This window comes from Topomyia yanbarensis, chromosome 2 (genome assembly GCF_030247195.1).
Source record: "Topomyia yanbarensis strain Yona2022 chromosome 2, ASM3024719v1, whole genome shotgun sequence".
NCBI classification, from domain to species: Eukaryota; Metazoa; Arthropoda; class Insecta; order Diptera; family Culicidae; genus Topomyia; species Topomyia yanbarensis.
The window spans coordinates 465,249,921-465,269,769 of record NC_080671.1 but is presented as its reverse complement, the minus strand read 5'-3'; the positions used below and the strand labels follow the sequence as shown (position 1 = coordinate 465,269,769).

Genomic DNA, 19,849 nt, shown 5'->3' with positions numbered 1-19,849 from the left:
TAGTTTCTCAAACGAAAACGTCATTAGAAACAATTCAAGGAATCTAAGTATATGCATATTTTTTTTAAATTCTGACTGAACGGCTAAGAAATAGGGTTTTAAAATATGTAAAACTTATAAACCATTGTACCATTTTGAATGAGATAACAGTAGAGCCCTTAAATAGTAGCACTCAAACACGATTAATTTTAATTCTGCGTTGAAGATGTGCTCCTTATATGGGCGAATGACCTATAGGTTAAAGCCCCAATAAACAATAATAGTGTGCTCCTTATGTTATACTAAACTATCTAAAAAGGGAACTGAGAAGTACACAAGCCACACCCTCTCTTCTTTTCATTTTCTGACTTTTCATTTTCTGACTACGTCTATGTTATTCAGCAATTCATTCTGAACATTTCATTCAAAGGTACCAAGTCTCTGCGATGACTATATTCTCATTTATTTAAGTTTAAAGTATCGGTGTCGTGGTGTACTGACAGTGTTGGAAGAAATAATGAATTTCTGCATTTGGATTGTACCATAAGTTTTAAAATCACTATAACTATTTTTTGAAAACTCGTAGCTAGTTACCGTCTTCGACAAAGTTGTTAAACAAGATTTGAACCATTGTTTTATAAAGCTGGTTTTTCATATTCAGTGATATAGCGATCTTTATTAACGTAAATGCAAAATAATTGATTTCCCCATATAAAATCCCATACAAACTTTGAACGCAATGCGCAAACCCGGGAAGCAACCAACCGCTACCAAATTTTGCACAGGCATTTGGGACCACAAAATGAACTCAAAAAGTGCTGTGCTGTAAAATGTAATATTCGAGCCACTCTAGTGCCTATCTGTTGATTTTAATAGACATTTGAGGTGTTTTCTATGATACACCCCTGAAGATCACTTTTTTCAACTTTTTTTCTGTTGATTCTTTTAGAACTTCAAAATGTTCGAAAATTTTGTCTGACATAAAAGAAAACACAATTTTTATCTAGAATGTTTATTTCTTTCACTTACATCTGTTGAAAGTTTTATGCTGATTTCGGTTTTACTTTTGAGTCGCTCTAATGTTTCCAAAATTTATATAAAAGTGATAGTTTCGAGCGAACCTAGAGCGAATCTGATCTAAAAACGAAATCAGCATTAGTGTCCAAAAAGCAAAATTTTGGTAGGGTGTGGAACTTATTTTCGCCCTGTTTCTATTAACGCCCTACCCGTTGGAAGCCGTTAGTCAGAGCAGCGTCTGCCATCTTTGTTCGACGCATTGGCTCAAATGGTAGTGCGATAATTGGAGCATTCGTTTCGAGTTTTCGTTGCGCCCAAACAGAAATATTTCATCATTCTCATGACATTTTTGGGAACGAAGCAAGGATACTGATTCCAATTTGTGCGCATTCCATCAATTGTAGGCTGCATAATTAACAGAATAGTGCGGCACCCTCCCTAATGGGGCCAAAATTAGGTCTATGCCATATGAAATATCTTTTTTACCCGCAAATATCCGCAAACAAACTCGTATTCATATGAATCTGTAAAGCAAACGCTATCAAATTCAGGGATAACCATTTGTTGCATGCTGTCTCTTGCATGCAAAAACACATATTCAAAATACGACTTTAAAGCTCTATTATGAGACCATTCATAAATCACATCACGCATTTAGGTCGTGGAGTGAAGGTGTAGCGAGGAAGTATATGAACAATGAGAATGCGTTATTACGTAGAGGAGAGCGGAAAGGGGGTGGTCTAAAACATAGCTTGCGAAGTTGAAAAATGAATCTAATATTGAAAATATGTCAATTTATTTTGTTCCTAGATCCCGTGGCTTCGTTTGATGATTGACCAATAGGAATTAAGAATGAGGAAATTATTTTGGCCCCATAAATAACAATTTTATCGACCGACGCCGGCATGGTGATAATTCAGAAATCAATATCCACGAACTTTTTTTTACCGAAAAATAGTTCGATTTATTTTAATAGTGTGTTTGTTCCGAAAAAAATTTTATTCATAAAAATATTAGTCCCTAATTTCATCAGATGGAGGACGCCACCACTAACTCCCTAGCGAAGATAGATACACCGTTGTTTTCTTCAGGCGAATTACTCCAAAAATCATTTCATGCAACTTTGTGGTATACACCAACTTTCTATCTCATTCCATTGAAAAGATAGTGTTATCGCGAATAGTCTTCTTTGCCATGAAAATCTAGTGTATAAAATGCTATCTAGCGGCTAACATTCGCCTGCTTAGCTGAAACCAAGGTTCGATTTCACATCAGCAAACAGAACCTCTTTCACCTACGGGACATCGTAAGGTAGAAGTCGTTTAGTGTGTTCACAAGTAGTGTTTCTAATTTTGGACTTAGCGTCAGGCCGGTGCATTGATCAAGCGCCGTGGTTCTGAAGAGACGAAGTCGAAATGCAAACACCTGGACTAATGATAAAAATAGACTAATGAGCGAATTCTGCCTGAGAAGGAGCGGTGGCGATTCGCCTATAAGAGGCATTGGGGGTAGAATGGGTCCATTAGTAGGTATTGGGACTGTAACGGGGATCACGATACGATGACTTCATCACAGTTCCTCGATGGCGGACTGGTTAACGCACCTAACTACAGATCTCAGGTTCGATTCCTGCTTGAGGACATATCTTTTCTCAGTGTGTTCAATAAAAGGTGAATTGTCACCATTTCGATCATTCTTTATGTCTATTTTCCATTGGAGAAAGCACTACCTTGTGGAAGTTTTAATGTTCAGTCTTCTACTTATCCTACATCATTTGCACATCAATTTATTTGAACATTTCAGGGCTATCCACGATACACAAAATTCTTGCCGAGATACACGCTTATTTAGAATTTTCAGAAAATTTGGTGGGGGAGCGAGGTTATCCTGTAGATCCCCCCCTCCTCTGGGTACGTGCCAGCGTGGACTTCTATCTTTTGTCTGAAGCTTTAGTAAAAAAAATGGGCTGCCTGAAGCTCACTCAATTGCAGTGAATGCGATCCGTCAGTGCATAAGCAGTGCTTAATAATGAACAAATGTCCTTTTTCTTTTAAATCTTGATGATTTTCATTCATATTTTTTCATTTTTATTAAATTTGCTTAGAGTGCCGATAACCGACCACATTTTTCTAAATGGCAAAAATGATTGTGACAATTTTTTTCAGGTTGACAGAATAAAATAAATTCTTTCACCAGTTATTAGCTAAGGCCTCCAGCTTGCCATTGATAAGCTTATGCCTCTATATTGTGCAATTGGAGTAATGTTGTGAGTCAAAAACAAACCGGCAACCGACCACATTCCTAACCTAACACCACTCCAAGATCATTCACACAATTTTCACGACGAAGAGAATGTTATTGCAGAACACTTTCCGGGGTTCAGAAACATTCGATTATCGTTACACCAAATTCTAAAGCTAGCCACTTGTTGCTGCAAGAAATGTTCGTCCTCCAAAGTCCCAATTCGGTCATCAGCGTATGACAACTGTGGTCCTATCCATCTGTAGTTCACATCGTTCAAGTAAATTAGGAAGATGAGTGGTCGAAGATGGCTTCCTTGCTGGATGTCAGACGTAGGTGCAATCATTTCGGAGTATTAGTTTCGTATATTTACACTTATGTTACTATGTTTGGCCATGGCAATGTCGTGAATGGTGTTATCAAAGGCGGTGGAAAGATCGGTGTAAATAGTATCGGTTTGTATGTCATCCTCGAATCCTTGAGAAATGAAAGTAGTAAACGACAATAGATGGGCTGTGCATGAATCCATGTTGAGTTTCTGAGATATATTGTTTGTAGTGAAAAATACAGCTTCCATCACAACTAGCTCGAATAGCTTAGAAACAGCGCATAGTGCGGAAATTCTTCGGTAATATTTGATGATCTTCTTGTCCCCTTTCTTGTTAACTGGAAACACCAAAGCTAATTTCTACAGCAATGGAAACGTTGCAGTTCGATAGTTCGAATAACCGATGAAGTAGTTCAGTTAGGCCGGAAATGCATTTTTTAAAGCACAGACGGAATATCTCGGTCAGGGGAAAGCGATGAATCAGATAATATGCAAATTACTCTCTTGAAGCTCAGACAATTAATTTTTAAACTGCGGTATGCTACTGGTGGCGTTGGCAATCTGGTCAGCCGATAAGGTTACGTCGACAAAAACGCTGCAAAATTTGGTGGTTAACAGAATTTTCTCGCAATGCCGTTGTGTGGATCACATATGAATTTATTAGTGGCTCCTTGCGACCAAAGTCGAAAAAAATAGTTCTCAACCATTTTGAAAATCACATTTAAAATTGATTTCTTATGCCAAACAATATTTGTTTCTGCTTTTTTCAAAATCTAATATGACAGATGAAAGCAGTGATGTTTTCCCATAGAATTCATTATATGTTCCCTTTCCGAGCTTTTTCAGCTAAATTCCCAAGAAACGTTGAGTTTGGTCCAGCCTAGTTATAACTTGTTCTCTCATTTCACAGGATGACCTTCCGCCACATCTTCATACTCATCTTAGGAATGACCTAATTCACCCAGTAACAGAAGGAAGGAAGATCGAATATCATCGAACAGGTTTGTAAATTTATTGTAATGGAAAATAACATATGTTGGTTTATATTATTTATTTTTGTAATTTCCAGATCCTTCTCGGCTAGCATCGCATCACGCCACCAAGATAAGGCGGGAAGGCTCTTGCTCTTTACCGAAACCAAAGATTATTTTAGCTTCAAACGATCCCACAAAACAGTACACACCTCATTGTACAATACTTCATCGTTGCGGCGATGATGTGGGATGCTGTTTACCAACCCAAACCTGTGCCGCCTCTAAAAATTCAACTGTGGAGCTATATTTTTTTGTAAGTATCTCGCAAATATCTATTCCTATGCACCGTAATAAAATTAAATAAATGTAAAAAAGATGATTCATTCTTAACACGTTGGTTGTAGGTTCACGCGGTTGGATCAAGGTCATCAATCGAAAGACTGAGTTTTGTAAACCACACAGAGTGTTCGTGTATCAATCGCCATGAAACGATTAATTTAACTTCAATTCCGACTACATCTACAGCATCCCCAGCAATAACGGCATCGGTTTGCACATGTCCGTCGTTATTTCACCGTGTAATTGATAATGACAATCGTTGTTACTGCGATTGTTCATCCAGTGATACACAGTGTGATCAGTTCAAACGAGGACAGGAACATTTTTCCATGGAAAATAGAAGGTAAATGCTACCACATACTAAGACTTATATACCAATATAATAAAATTGTATAATTCAATAATTCATTTAGATGCATCAAAGACGGACGCTGTGAAGAACCCGTGTGTGAATATGGACACTACAATAAAGCTAAGGGAAAGTGTCCTACTCGAGAAGACAAATTGAGCTATTCATACAAAGGATAGGCAAATGTTATCCAAAGTGTGTAGCAGTTACCATTGCTGTAAAATTTGCTTCCGAAGAGGTGATTATAATCAACTTTTTTTGCATTTTTGAGATTCCTATCTGCCATATTATCTTACATCTAGATATAATTTGGGTCTTCTCGCATTGAGACGGTCTATTTATATATGTTAATTGAATGTAATATACGTACGTATTTATTATGAAGAACTAATTTTCATCATTATTGTAATTTATAATTTCTGGTATCGTACAACCATCACGGTTTCTATAAAACATACGTTCGTGCTTAGTATTCAATATTATTTGAGCACAAAAAGCCATATTCATAATTCCAACTAGAACTTGATCCTCATAAACTTGGTATCAATAACTTACGCATGTAAACAATGTATAGTCGATGTTCATATAGTCGCATAACTTTTATTTGAAAATTGAAGAAAGGATATACGAATGATGTTATAATGCCTTTCAACAATTTAAATGACTTTAAAACTACTTTGTGTATTTAAAACACTATAAGAACAAGTAACCAACTGTGTTACAATTGATCCCCTAATGAAACTACACCAACAAGCAAGCTATCTTCGAAAAAATAATATGAGCTTTTTGATCACATTTATACGAAAGATGAATCTTTTGTTATGAGAAAATCTATTTCCGCAGGAATTGTATGTATTCCGTAACTCCGGTTATATGTGGTTTTCAATTGTGCCATCCACTGAGATTTTTTTTGGCAACTTGAACATACTTACACATAGACATAGCTCACACGTACACACGTACGGCTAAAAAGTCGAGGTTCAAAGTCATTGCATTGATAATGATAGAACCGATTGTAGTGATTTGATATTCATTTTTCGTAGATGTCAAAACTGGCACTCATGAGATATCAGACTAGTTATTGCATAATATCTGTATTGTTATGTGGCCAAATTTCTTCCTGATTTATAAGCGAGAAACTTGCAATATCTCAATTTGAATTCAATGGAACGAATTGTGATTTTTCGAACATTTTTATCGAAAGTTCGTTGTCTATCTTTACATTATGATTATTGTTAAAAATATAACAATGTTTTAAATCAAGTCACAGTTGGAGCGTAGCACTAGGAAGTAGTCGCAGTGGCAGTAGTAGTAGATGTAGTAGTAATAGCTGTAATCATAGAAACAAGTAAAATATATGTAATAAAAGTAGTAGAAGTAATAGTAGTAATGAATGTACCGGTAGTAGCAGTACTAGTAGTAGCAAAACAGAATACAGAAAAAAATTTCGATCGGATTAAAAATATTTAAAACTTTTGGAACTTTTAATTTCATTATTAGTAGTCTTAATTAGATTAAAATATTACTTTCAAACTAAAGGTGTATTTAGTTGTTGATTGCTAAAAGGAGACTTTATTGTTTTTTTCTTCTAATATTTTTGTTGTGTGTATCAGCAATAGCAGTGGCAGTTTCTTCTTTACCATTTATGAATCTGTAAGAATGTCTCGTCTTATATATAATATTTTGGATGGATCCAAAATGCCTTTCGGAACTAGAATTTCTGGAATAATATAAAAGAAGTATACCGATAGAATTAGAAGAATATTTAATGTTAAGATTAGTTAAATCATAATAAATTTAAATAAATACAGATTTAAAACTATTTTGTGCGAATTTTAGCCTAGTGCAACCTTTGAACTGTAAAAATGCTAGTCATTTAAGACGAATAGTATTATTATTATAGTGCGATTATTCATAAAATATAAAAATAACAAAAATCGCTGAGCTATCTTAGGTTAGGTGTTATAGATTTATATTGACTGGTAAAAAATCTCGACACTACCTATTAAAAATAACCGGGAATAAATAATGAACGTTTAAAAACCTTTCATTTTACTGAGATATCACATTTTATTCTACTAAGATATCACAATTTAAAAAATTATATGTATTAAACACGTCGTTTTCCTAGTTAGTAAGCAATAGCGCAGTATAATATTTTTCCCATGTTTCGTTACCGAAGTCTCCGCAGTTTAGTTGAATAGCCATAACAAAATCTTGCTCTTGTCTACGATTGTTATAAAAGCACGGACATTGATACGTTCTTTGATTGTGCGTTACATTATTTTGTCGTGCAGGTTTAAAAGCTATTGGTGGCATAGGACACTGCATTTCCAAGATCTTGGGTTGTCTGAGGCATTGCTTCTCCAAATTCCAACTTGCGTTTTCCAAGTGTAATCCTCGGGCTACAAATCCTTCTGTTATCTGAAGTCGAACCAGCGGCTTCAGCGTTGTAAACACAGATACATCCCACGTGAGTTCAACTAATGGAATATTGCTTGCTTTGGCGTGCAGCTGTAAATAGTGCAAGGTCAAACTCATTCAATTAGTTGATTTTTAAATTTTAAAATGTCATATCATATACATAATTTAACGAATTGATCTATTGTGAATGATACATTTTTATTTATGTAGTACTATCATCGTACAACTATTTTCTAAAGTAATCCAGCTGAATACGCAGTAATGTTATAAAATCAATCAGTTTACCTTTAGAACGCTATCCAGAAACAGTCTTGGTCGTATAAAACGCCCCAAGAAAATATCTGTGGTCAGCTGACCCGTTTCAGACCATTTTCTAAAATATTCCACTCTATCCTTCAAATCAAGTATCCAATCCGATAGACATTTATCTGTGGAGTAAGCAACCCAGGCAGTAGGTAGTTGATTTTTTTGAATCTGAGCCACCAAGTTTTGATAAATATCAGTCATACAATGTTCTCCACACAACACACGGGTTATTTGTTCGAGATTTTTACGAGCCAGCTCAACAATTTGATTGTAGGAGAAGATTTCTAACAAGAGACATTCACTCACAGGTGTTCTGTTTGTCCCTACAATTCTTGCCGCGTTATCGTGGTCCAGGTAAACAGGAAGTGTAGCTAACAGTTCCAAGACTGTTTGTTTTGCCTGTAAACCGAACGGACGGTGAAAATAAGTTATGAAGCACCTGTACATTGGAACTGTTTACATTGAACAAATGTCTACTTTTATGTATGGGACCATTGCAAGGATGTCATTCAAGAAAAATTCTGTTCGTTGTAGATACAGAAAAAAATACATACTTTCTCATAATCTATCGCAGTCCCAACAATGCTATGACGATCGTCTGCCTCTGTAGATCCAAGGTTTACTCTGCGCAGCATCTGCAACATGTATGTCGATCGCGATTGTAGATATTTAATAGCGGCATTTTCGTTTTGTCCGAACACGTTAGTTCCGTCATTGAGCGGCAATTGTTTTGTTATGAAAGTGGTGTATGATTGGTAATTTCCATCACGTGGATACAAGTATGATTCATCATTAGTCACCAAGGCACATTGAGAGGTCGTTTCTATTTGTGGTCGGAATATCTCTTCGGTATATACATCGTATATTCTTCGATCCCATTTGTTGGTAATTTGAGCTGAAACGTGATTACAATTGAAAGTTTTTTTGTTTCTATTCGAATTCAGGTCAGTGATGCTTACTACCAAACCCAACTTCCAAGCATACATTCTTAATAAACGGCCAAGGTATGGTTTCAACAAACTCTACATGCTCATCGTCGATATTTTCCTCATTGATTCTCTTGCTAAGATTTGATGGCATTAATTCTTGCAAACCAAAATCCAGTAATTTCTCCGAAAGCTTAATTAGAGGCATATTTATTAAATGTGGGCAATTAAGTTATTTTTAACTGACCTGGAAATCCAGAAAACTTAAAAAATGTTGCTTCATCCATCCTAGTGTTTGAAATTTTTTTCGTTCTATTAGCAAAGAATGGAAGAACGCTAAAGAAAAAAGAATTTTTTTCTGCTGGATATGATGCTTTGTTTTGGCTATCTTTTTGAATCTACTCTCTCCAATTAATTCGTAAAGAGAATGCATTCTCTGTCTTATTCCCTAAAAATAGAAATAACATTGAAGTAGCTGAACAATTTACTGGCAATACGAATTACTACAAAATAATTAAAAAATCTACACTTACCACTGATTCATCGTACATGAATTTGATGCACTCTTGTAGTACATGTACAGGAACATTGCTTGCATTGACATCAACAACCATCCATAGTCGAAATTTGGACGATGCATCGATGGATCTCAGAAAAGCTACAACGTGGCTCAACTGGGACAAAAACGGTTTCGATTTATGACAATCATGTACATAAAGCCATTTTGCTTGTTTAACGCATATCTTCAAATGGTTGACGATGGTTTCTATTGATTCCGTGTTGGCGCTTAAATATTTCAAGTTTTCTTCGGGATCTTCAAAATGTATCGATGCTAGTTTTTGTATGTCATACCACGGATTACCATGTGTGCTAGATATCAACAGAATCGGTGTCTGTGCTGATGATTGAGAGAATATATCGTTCACAGTCGAATGGAACGAATCGCTGTATTTTCTGCCGAGATTCCATCCAACGAAGTCATTTAAGCAAGATTCTAATCTATCTAGTCGGAGACTACGAACAAGCAAATATTTCTGAAATTTGGTGAGATTCCGTTCCCAATTCACAGGCAACTTTTCTAGTTCGGAATACGGCGACATATACCAAGTTTTCCAGTCTTCGTTCACCTCTTCCAATGATTGAGTTATTCCACGGAATCCGGGCAGTTTATCCAGCTCGGTGATATTGTCCCACTGAACATGTGAAATCCATTCCGGGCTCGGATTTTCCGTTTGTTCCATGCGATCGATTTTTCCCGCACCGTACAGAAGGAAGTTAAATTCTCTAGTATTAAATTCATCATTCGCATATAGCAAGCATATGGTTAAATAAAATCCAAAAATCTTTTGATCCACTTGTGTAAGTCCCAAACAAACATTCCTGTAACCAAAAAAAAATAATGATACACAATTTCAGAAATCAATTCGAAGGCTTACTTGTAAACATGGTAGGTGTGGTACTCGTTAATTCTTGTTTTACGTTCCTCTATCAGTTGAGATCTACTGCTCTTTTCCAATGATTGCGAAAATATCAAAAAATACCAATCCAGAGAGAACCAGTAGAAGGAGTTAAATCGTTTCATCGCATCAAGTACGAAAAACAGTAAAGCCGCTCTCTTTGCGCATGGTTTGTATATTTCACGTGAGCTGTCGATATCGTGTCTGGCTTGTTCAGCGTGTTCTAAGCCGTCCTTCAGCTCTGTTGCAGTTTGTTTCGATACTTGCAGTGTATCGTAGAGTTCTTCGTTTTCTAAAAGTGGCACATCGCTTTCATTTAAAATGCGAAGAATATTTTCTTCCAGGCTAATCAAAGTTTTTTTGCTGTCCGAAATTGTACGCATTAGTAATTCCTTACGTTCTTCTAGGGATGGATTTTCATATTCAACGACGAATGCTAAACAAAATTGAAATAAAACGATTTTTAGTAGTAATCTAGAGTATCTATCCAAAAATATTTTTCCCTACAATTTAACACAAAAAGACATGTTCATGTTAAATTGGACACATGATTTTCCGGATAATTATGACGTTACATTTCCCACTCCGTCGAAGAGTCAATTTAGCCCTTCGGAACGGAGACCTCAAATGACTTCCCAAATAGCAATTGCAACTTGTTGAAAGTCTTAAATGTTGCACAACTGCTACACAATATTTTTTATTGTTGGATATATTTGAAATGAATTTCCACGGTTTTTTAAACTGATTGTGCAACTATGTAACTATAGAGCTGGTGTTAAGTATGCAAACATCAATAGCAGTTGTGAAACTAATCAGAAACTTTGCCAACTTGCACAAACGGTCTAACAAGTTGCAAATTCCTCTTTGTTTGCCATTCCACCCTAAAACAGAACTGTCCAACTACCCAGTGCTTGACAAATGGCACTAGAGGTGTGCGCCGATGCATTTTTAATCGGCGGCGGCGTAAGCGACATTTTTGGCCGGCGGCGGCGGCGTTGGCGGCGTCACGCCGTTGGACCCTATCGGCGGCGGCGCGCCGGCGTGTGTCGGCGTGACGAATATTGACGCCTAGGTAACTAAAAAAATTTCTTAACAGTACAATTCCTTTCCCAAATTTTCGGTTGTTATTGTAACAGACTTCACAGCACATACAAACAAACGTTTCAGTTTGAAGAAAATCTAAAAAATCATCGCCCACGATGTACTAGCGACATCTGTTGAACACATTGCACAAAACGTAATTCCCGCAACCATATAATTTTTTTTTCAACTTATGCTCCAATAGTGACCACCCTGCTTGCCAAATGCAAGATAATAAATGAAAGGTGGAACTATTTTTACAGTTGTAAAATTTGAAGAACGAAATAGAAAAATTGGCGATGTCGCATACTACGACTTCGCATGAAATAATGATTGCAATGGACAAATTTGAAGAATGCAGAGTAACGACTGTATTTCAATGACGCATAATAATTATTTATTGTTTTATATTTGGGAAATTAAGCAACGGTAAAACAGTTTTTGTTTTGTTTGAGGAAATTAATTGTTGTTGTCGTTTCATTGTTTTTTGTTTCTATTTAGTCATCTTTACCGTAAGCCCGGGGACAATTGACAGCTCCCATATATTGAATTCATAAGCAAATTTTGGGGTGATTTGGTGATGTCATCGCGGCTCGAATGGAGCAAAATTTGAAAAAGGAGCATCCTATTTATTATTTTCCATATCTGTGGAAAATAATCAATTTAAGCATTTCTACCATTTCTACCATTTCTTTTTGCTGCTAGAATTCTAATAAAAACACAAATTCTATTCAAATCGAATGGTTAAGCTTGGTGGTGATGTACTTTCATTGGCCAAAATGTTTTTCATTTACATTTGTCGAGATAAAAAGCACCAATGATTTAACGGTTTCAAACTTCACACAACAAGAAAACCAAAACATGATTAGGAGGGAAGACAGCCGGTTGTTAAATACAACGACTTCCAGCTAAATATATAATAAGATTTATGTAACTGCGCTGACGGTTTTCAGTTAGGGATAAATTTATTCTCTAATAATAGTTTTCTCTATTCACATTTTGGAATAAGCTTTTTCTAAATGTTGTTCTAGCCGCATTGATGGCGTTCATAACACACGTAACGAAACACACTTTTCTCTTGAAACTTTTTCGTTTCGTTGTTCGTGGTACTCATACAGAGAAGGCATACTAGCGCCACCATCAAATCGGTGGTGCATATATGAAACAAGAACTATCTGTCAAGTTGTCCCTGGGTTGTTTACCGTCGCTCTTGTAGAATCCCGCAGATATCAGGAACCCTAACACGAGGCGTTATTATTGGCATTACTGCGCAGAAATTTCACTTTTAATGATCGTGTAAGGACACCTTTCAAGGTAGACACATTACTTCATTTTCCAGGCTGGTGTTTACTTTTACTTCAGGAATCAGAATATATTGGCTCAAATGGCACGTTCATTCATTCCACGACTTGACGTGTTAGCTCCTGTTAGGTTGAAACTGATCACTAAACAAGTCTGATTGAAAATGGTCTGAGCGTTCTCTAGTTTTTGTAGCACCAACGAATTCTAATCCATTGCATACATTCGATACACCGAATCAATTAAATTACTAACGTCCGGTTATGTGCTTACTCGCCGATCGGCATCGTGTTGTAACTTGAGAAATGGTTGTGAACAACTTCCACCTTGGGCACTTCGACAAGAATGAATTTCACATTTCCGGCCCATATTGTTTGTTTTGGTTTGCATGAGATTAAAAAGACCGTAACGTTTTCGGGTGGGTGCGGAAACTAAGTAACGCAATTAGCTCTGTGTCAAAATCTCACTAACGCCACCGATTTGTAATTGAAATCGACCGTTTTTTCTACGAGTGATGAAAATTCATCTCGTGTTACGTCTTATTTGTCTGTGATACCGGGCTGGTGCAACTGACACTGAAAATCTTTCTTGAGTGAGGCTAGATCACACGATGAATAGTTTATGAGACTAGAAATCTTACCCTCTGCATCGCCACATCTGTGCACCAGCGTCGCGAAAAGTCAAGATCACTTTGCTCAACTATTCTTCGGGAAAAAATTTTAAAATAGGTGACGATTCAATCAATTATAAATAAACCTCGTATTGAAAATAAATTTTGTGTTTTCACAAAACTAGTTCACGTAAAAAAAGACATTATACTGAAATGTTTAGTAGGTGGTTGTGTCTGAATATGTTTAATATTTTTATGATTATAATTCATAACTCGATGAAACATTGATTTGTATTAACTTTATTGACTAAAACAGTCAAGAATTGAACGACGTGCAACGATTTTCGTAAATTCTCGTCGTGTTATCGTGATATTTTAGTCTTGAGCTTACCGTTGGATTTTTTACACAGAGTCACGTGTCTTATAGTTTTCTAAATTATTTCACGGACATGAATTGTGGGCTAGGTAATGTATTTTGCTTAGCGGAGTTTCATTTAATTCCGAACATTTCCATATTAAATTTGCAAAAGGGCGAATAAGATTTGTAAACAAACTTTTATTTCGATGATTTCTCTTAATTTACTATAATTTCAAAGCAGAAAACAATTGAAATTACTTCTACGAAGGGTAAAAATTTACATTAACGCATATTTTTCATGAAATTCCACTCAGCAGCAGACTAATGAGCGAAACAAGTTTGTTTACAAAAAACAGTTTCGCCCTTTTGACGAATTAGTATTGATTTCTCTGAATTTTAACAAAGGAATAACAGGGTTACAGGTCCTAGTAATGTCTTTGTATCTAATGCTCGTGCCTATGAGACTGGTTGCTAGCAGTTGTACACAATAGCTCACATAGAAATTTCAAAACCAAAAGCAGAGCGAATAATCCATGAATGATAGTCTGAGTCCCTTGTAATTGTTTACGTAAGTATAATAAGATTATGTGGAAAATTAATTACTTCATGAATTACATCATGAACAGTTTCACGAACTCGACTGATGAATCGTGTGTAGCATATTAGAAATTAAGAATCGGTTAAAAAATCAATGAATAATACACTGCGTTCCAGTGAAATTGATTACGTGCAAAGATTAGGATCAGGCACATAATTGTAAATTTCAGGCACATATATCTTGAAAGTGGAAGTTTTTTTTTAATTTGTGGACCATTTCACGCACACGAATGATGAATTGAAACTTATATGCTATAATCATAACCAGTTGACGAAGCAAGAATGGATCTTTGAATTATATAACGAGTGTCGTGTAATGGTTTTCGAGAAAATATCAAGATTATTTTAATTTTGTAATCCAATTGACGACCACTAATACCAAATAATGATCAAGATGTGATAAATCATCAATCAGTTAACGTCGTATATTAGGCCCATGGACAATGTTCCTAGATTTGTGGATAAAATTATGAGTCAACAATTTTAGAGTTCGCGAACTGTCGGCGCGGGAAAAATGCATCGGCGGCGCGCCGCCGATCTACCGTTCGGCGTCGGCGTACGTTAAAAATTACCGGCGACGGCGGCGTGGCGCGGCGGCGCACAGGTCTAAATGGCACAGCTATTGTTTTCATTATTTTGCTACAATTTGGAACATGTTGCACAACATACAAACAAAGTGCGCTTTTTCCATAACATAGTTGTTACCAAGAGAGTTACAAATACTATACAGTAACAAAGCGTGCTACTTGGGTTACTGAACGAGCAACCGCTGGTTGTTAAAGACTACATATTTCGCTAGATTCAGAGTGGCGTACACTCAGTGCATAAGCGCCGGAAGGCAAGTGTTTATTTCCATGCTTCTTTCGTGCTTGTTGCCTTGGGAGCAATTCTTGGCTAAACCAAAAGTTAAAGCTGTTTAAAAACGTTGTTGTTTATAAACAACGTAGGTATGAAGAGGTTAATAACAACAAACTGTTTTGAAAAATCTTTCGAAAACTACTCGGAAATCTTGAACATTTTTAACCCATCTCGGTCAGAGCCATCAATATGCTGCACCAACCGAACTCTTAAACGATGAAAAGTTTTAGATACATGTTCGCTATGGATTTGTTTCATTATCATTCGTATTGAGCTTTTTAGAGCAAACGGAACATCTCCTCAAAAAGCTGTACAATATCGAGAAGGAAATATTTCTGAGCTGTACACGGCTTGTCGATGGATTAGTCTGTGTCGTAACCTGCTACTAGCAGAGGCAATTATTTTCATTTCTTATGGTTAGAAAATAGCATACACAACGAAAAACCGGATTTTAAAACACCCGACTGAAACCAGTTCGTGATTGGTTATCGCTACTTTCATGCACCGAGCTGCAAATCTTGAACAAAAAGATTTATGATTTTAGTCGGTTTCTGTTAGTCAACCTTGTTGGATGGCCGGGGACTACATTTCAACATCGGGAGAGAAGATGATTATTAGTTTTCAGTTGGCTCCGTAAACTGACTGTAATAATTAGTTTGTACAGCTCCGTGCTAGTAACGAGGGCCAAGTGGAACAAAAATCTCCCACCCAGAAAACATTTTCGTTGGAAAAAATTAGCCCATATCAGCGCTATCAAACCATCAACCAAGAATTAAATTTGAAAATCTCTTCCTTCATCAACCATTATTTTCATTTCAGACGGTTCGAAATTAGCACACACGCGGGAAAAAAGATTTTACATCATCTGATTGAAGCTCATTCGTAATTGGTTCCCGCTAATAACATGCACCGAACCGCAAATCTTGAACAGTTTTCGTTCGAAAGTCCACCTTTTTGACGATGGAAGTAAACTGATTTTTCGATGGCCTGCCCTTTTGATTTTGAACGTAAACTGAACCGAGTGCAAAATCGAGGGTCGTATGCGAGTGCGCATCATTCGTGTGTTACATTCGTGTTGGCTATACCACACAAACGCGAGCTATATTTGGATGCGGTAAAGGAGGAAGGGTGACCAAAATCCTGCTCGTTTCATTCCGGTCTTCAGTTTCTATTCGGCCGAATCCACCGGCTGCTGATGGATGGTGGAGGAAAGACTTGTTTTGGTTATACCAGTATTAGTAGCAGAAAGGAATGGAAAGGCACATGACACGCAAACGAGCGAGAGCGAACGAAAACTGTTCAAAATTTGCAGCTCGGTGCATGAAATTAGCGGTAACCAATCACGAATTGTCTATTTTTAGGCATTTTAAAATCCTGTTTTTCATTGTGTATGCTACTTTCTAACCATCAGGAAAGACAATAATTGCTGTACAGCCCATTGAGGAGATGCTTCGTCCACTCTCTACAGGCTACAGCTCAACACGAATGATAATGAAACAAATTTGTAGCGGACTTATGTATAAATCTTTTCATTATTTGAGTGTTCGGTTGGTGCACCATATTAACGGCTCTGATCGAGATGAGCTGAAAAATTTCACCATTTTCGAGTAGTTTTCAAAAGATGTTTCAAAGCATTTTTTTGTTATTAATGCATGACATATACATTCAAAAATTTAAAACAACATCGCTGAATATATTTCTGACAAAATGGCGAAGAAATAGATTGAATCCATGCAGTACAGCAAAAGATGGTGTTTCAAACCCTAGATTGAAAGGTAAGTCTTTAGTCACGACAAAAACTATCGCGTTCTGCAATGAGAAGAGCAATTGTTAGTTCGGATCGAAATAATTAGTTGCTCGCCTTTTGTGTAGAAAGAGAACTGGGCGGTCCATCTTACCCAGAAAAGATGAATGCCATATTATATCTTCCTCGTGTGAGTGAATGACAACTACAATGCTTGATTTCAAGCTAAAACTTACCTAATAGTTTAGTTTCTAATCCATCTAATCCAAACACAAAATTCACTGTATTAATAATTTTACTCGAACAAGCATCCAACGCTATGCTATCATTGCTGGTCAGAAAGAGAAGCGGTTCTGGCTCAACTTCATTAGTCCTATGATCTTTGTTTTTTGTTTGAATATTATCATCGCGAGCATGTTGCTGTACCAATGAATATACTTTTTGCAACTCATTAAGATTGTTCATACTTTGGTTTTGAAAATTATAGATTAGCAGAGGAATGCGATCGTGAACTGTAGTAGCAATTAGAGCTTCTGGAATATCCTCATCAAAGTTACGCTGGAGAATACCCTTTGCATTGTATAGGTTCATTATCCAGCGATGAATCTCGTTCTGAGGGTCGATTGCCAACGGGAAACGCATCGTATTCAACAAGATGGTTGCATTTTCAACAGACAGATCATCGACGGCTAATCCACAGCTTTGCCAAACTTCCAAAACGTCTGAGTGATAGAGATGGTTGAACAAGACGAAATTCTCTTTGAATAATATTTCCAGAGCTTCTAGATCTATTTTCCATTGAGTCCTCAGAGTTTCTCGCAAAGTGAGCGGTAAAGATCCAAAGTATACAAGTGACCCTGCAGATAGCAGTGTATCTCCCACTAGACACGAATATTCATGTTCTAGACTTTTGGCAGAGTTTGTCCATCTTATTTTTTCACTTGCCAATCCTTCTACTAGTGCTTTGGATCTTGCCAGTTTCAAGGCCATTTGTCTAGCAGCTTCTTCGAGCTCTTCCTTGCATTTCATTTTAGTTTCATACTCAAGGTGAAGGGCGGCGAGTTGTGCTGCAAGTTCCGCCAATTTTTGTTCTGCTCTCTTCAGAGCGTTCTGTTTCTCGAGAAGTGATGCCTGAGCATCCTCCATTTTTTTGATTTTTGGTCCGACGTATCTGGTAAAAAAAAGAAGAGCATTCATTAAACTGAAAAAAACATCATTTCAAGATGGTATTATGAACATTCGGAACTAAAGTATGTTAGTATGACAAAAAAAAACTTACTTATAGACCTTTCCATAGTTCTCAATCGCTCTCACCCACATCATTAAAGATTTAGCGGCTTTTGATACAATACCTACTTTATTCGGTTCAAGATCTGGATTACGAACGAATCCTCCAATTATTTTTAATGTTTTATCAGTGATATGATTTCTATCGAAATTTCTTAGAGTGTCCAGAAACTTTTGATCACCCAACTGCCGTTTGGCTTCAGCCCATGTCGGTTCTTTTGCAAGCAAAATCATAACCGCGTTAAGTACTAGTTCCACTTTGACTGGGGGTCGAGCATATGATTTAATTTCATTCATGTCTTTTTTGTTGAGAGAATTCAGTGCCTCAACTGCGCTGTTCAAAGCTGGCATCGCTTTTTCTAAATCTGCCTCAGCCACTGCTGCCAACTGTTTGCAGATAATTTCCTCGCAACCTATTTTTTCGCGCTGAATTGCTACTTCCTGGCTCTGTTCATCGGCTTCTATTGTTTGTAGTTTAATGTTCTCAATGAACTCCTCCAACTCAAGTTGATACGCTTCTATTTGCTCCTGTTGTTTCTCTAGCTGTTCCTGCAGCAGGGTCACATTATGAGTTGCTTCTATTATTTGTGATATGCCAGTGTGGAATTTTTTGTACTCATTACTTAATTTTGACCTTTTAAAGTATAGAACCCTGGGGAAAAGAGTAGTGAATATATTGTAATCACAGCTACTTGCACATATACATGTCCTTATATTATAAATTATTGTGTATATAAACTATTTAATGCACATTAAACTTTAATCCTAATTCTCACATGATGTGTATATTTACAGGTAAAAAACTAAGCCTCTAATAATCAACAGTGCATGTAATAAATTTACTCTTATCCATGTGAAGCCGTTACTTACAACAGTTTCTATTTGTTCCAGTGATTAGTTTAAATATGGTCATTAAGCCATATGGTGTTTTTTTCATTTTAAAGAATTGAATTTATTACGACCACATCTTCCATCCATTCACAACCAAAATTGATTCAAAACGATAACAAAACTACCTCGTCCGAACATAAGGTTGCATTAGTATTAGTAATGCAGACTATTGGTTCCACATATACAAATTCTCATCGTGTGAGCAATCTCTGTTCAACCTTAAGTTCACCCCATGGTGTTTGTTGGTCGTAAATGATACCTAGTTATGAGTCAGGTCGGTGAAACCTTTTCGAGCTGAGTGTATTACTAGAAATTTACCACATTTTCGCAATATAAACGCTTGCATTGTATACACACTAAATCATTCGCGATGAATTTATTCGAATTAAATTTCGTTGCATTCATTTACTGTTCAATCCGATAAAAACATTCCTTTTGCGGGTAGTGATGGCTAATGGGAAGGCATCTTCGACGACCGACATCCCTTCAGGCAAATGATGCCGATAAGTCTCCTTTTCGATACAAATTATATCCAATCCAATCGGCCCCTGGATGCTCTACTTCCGGACAAAATATAAGCTATTTAACATCATTGATATATCGCGTGATCTAACTAAACAATACAATGGCCGATATCGTCATGATTCGACGAGATGAACGAATGTTATATGTGAGCAATCACGATTGCTCGCTGAAAGCTTTTTGCGAAGAATTATCTTGTCAACGTACTCGCCCACGAAGTAGAGATTGATGGTGTAGTCTCCGACAGGGGCAAAGCTCTGCTG

General features: G+C 36.7%; 2 protein-coding genes across 5 annotated transcripts in view; one reads left to right on the top strand and one right to left on the bottom strand.

Annotated features, from left to right (window-relative positions):
* The window catches only part of LOC131686117 (uncharacterized), a 280,208-nt gene that overhangs the window by 103,027 nt on the left and 157,332 nt on the right, over positions 1-19,849 (top strand). For all 4 annotated transcript variants that reach the window (XM_058970274.1, XM_058970273.1, XM_058970276.1 and 1 more), the window contains exons 3-6: positions 4,476-4,566; positions 4,635-4,852; positions 4,944-5,221; positions 5,292-5,465. In XM_058970274.1, coding sequence (XP_058826257.1) covers positions 4,476-4,566; positions 4,635-4,852; positions 4,944-5,221; positions 5,292-5,406 — 702 coding nt within the window. In that variant the 3' untranslated portion in view covers positions 5,407-5,465. The remainder of the gene's footprint in view (positions 1-4,475; positions 4,567-4,634; positions 4,853-4,943; positions 5,222-5,291; positions 5,466-19,849) is intronic.
* The window catches only part of LOC131681206 (dynein axonemal heavy chain 2-like), a 33,954-nt gene continuing 21,459 nt past the window's right edge, over positions 7,355-19,849 (bottom strand). Inside the window, exons 16-24 of the mRNA XM_058961914.1 lie at positions 18,166-18,825; positions 17,123-18,057; positions 10,320-10,776; positions 9,417-10,263; positions 9,131-9,331; positions 8,917-9,076; positions 8,512-8,852; positions 7,937-8,356; positions 7,355-7,741 (exon numbers count right to left, since the gene is read on the bottom strand). Of these exons, the coding sequence (XP_058817897.1) occupies positions 7,355-7,741; positions 7,937-8,356; positions 8,512-8,852; positions 8,917-9,076; positions 9,131-9,331; positions 9,417-10,263; positions 10,320-10,776; positions 17,123-18,057; positions 18,166-18,825 (4,408 nt within the window). The remainder of the gene's footprint in view (positions 7,742-7,936; positions 8,357-8,511; positions 8,853-8,916; positions 9,077-9,130; positions 9,332-9,416; positions 10,264-10,319; positions 10,777-17,122; positions 18,058-18,165; positions 18,826-19,849) is intronic.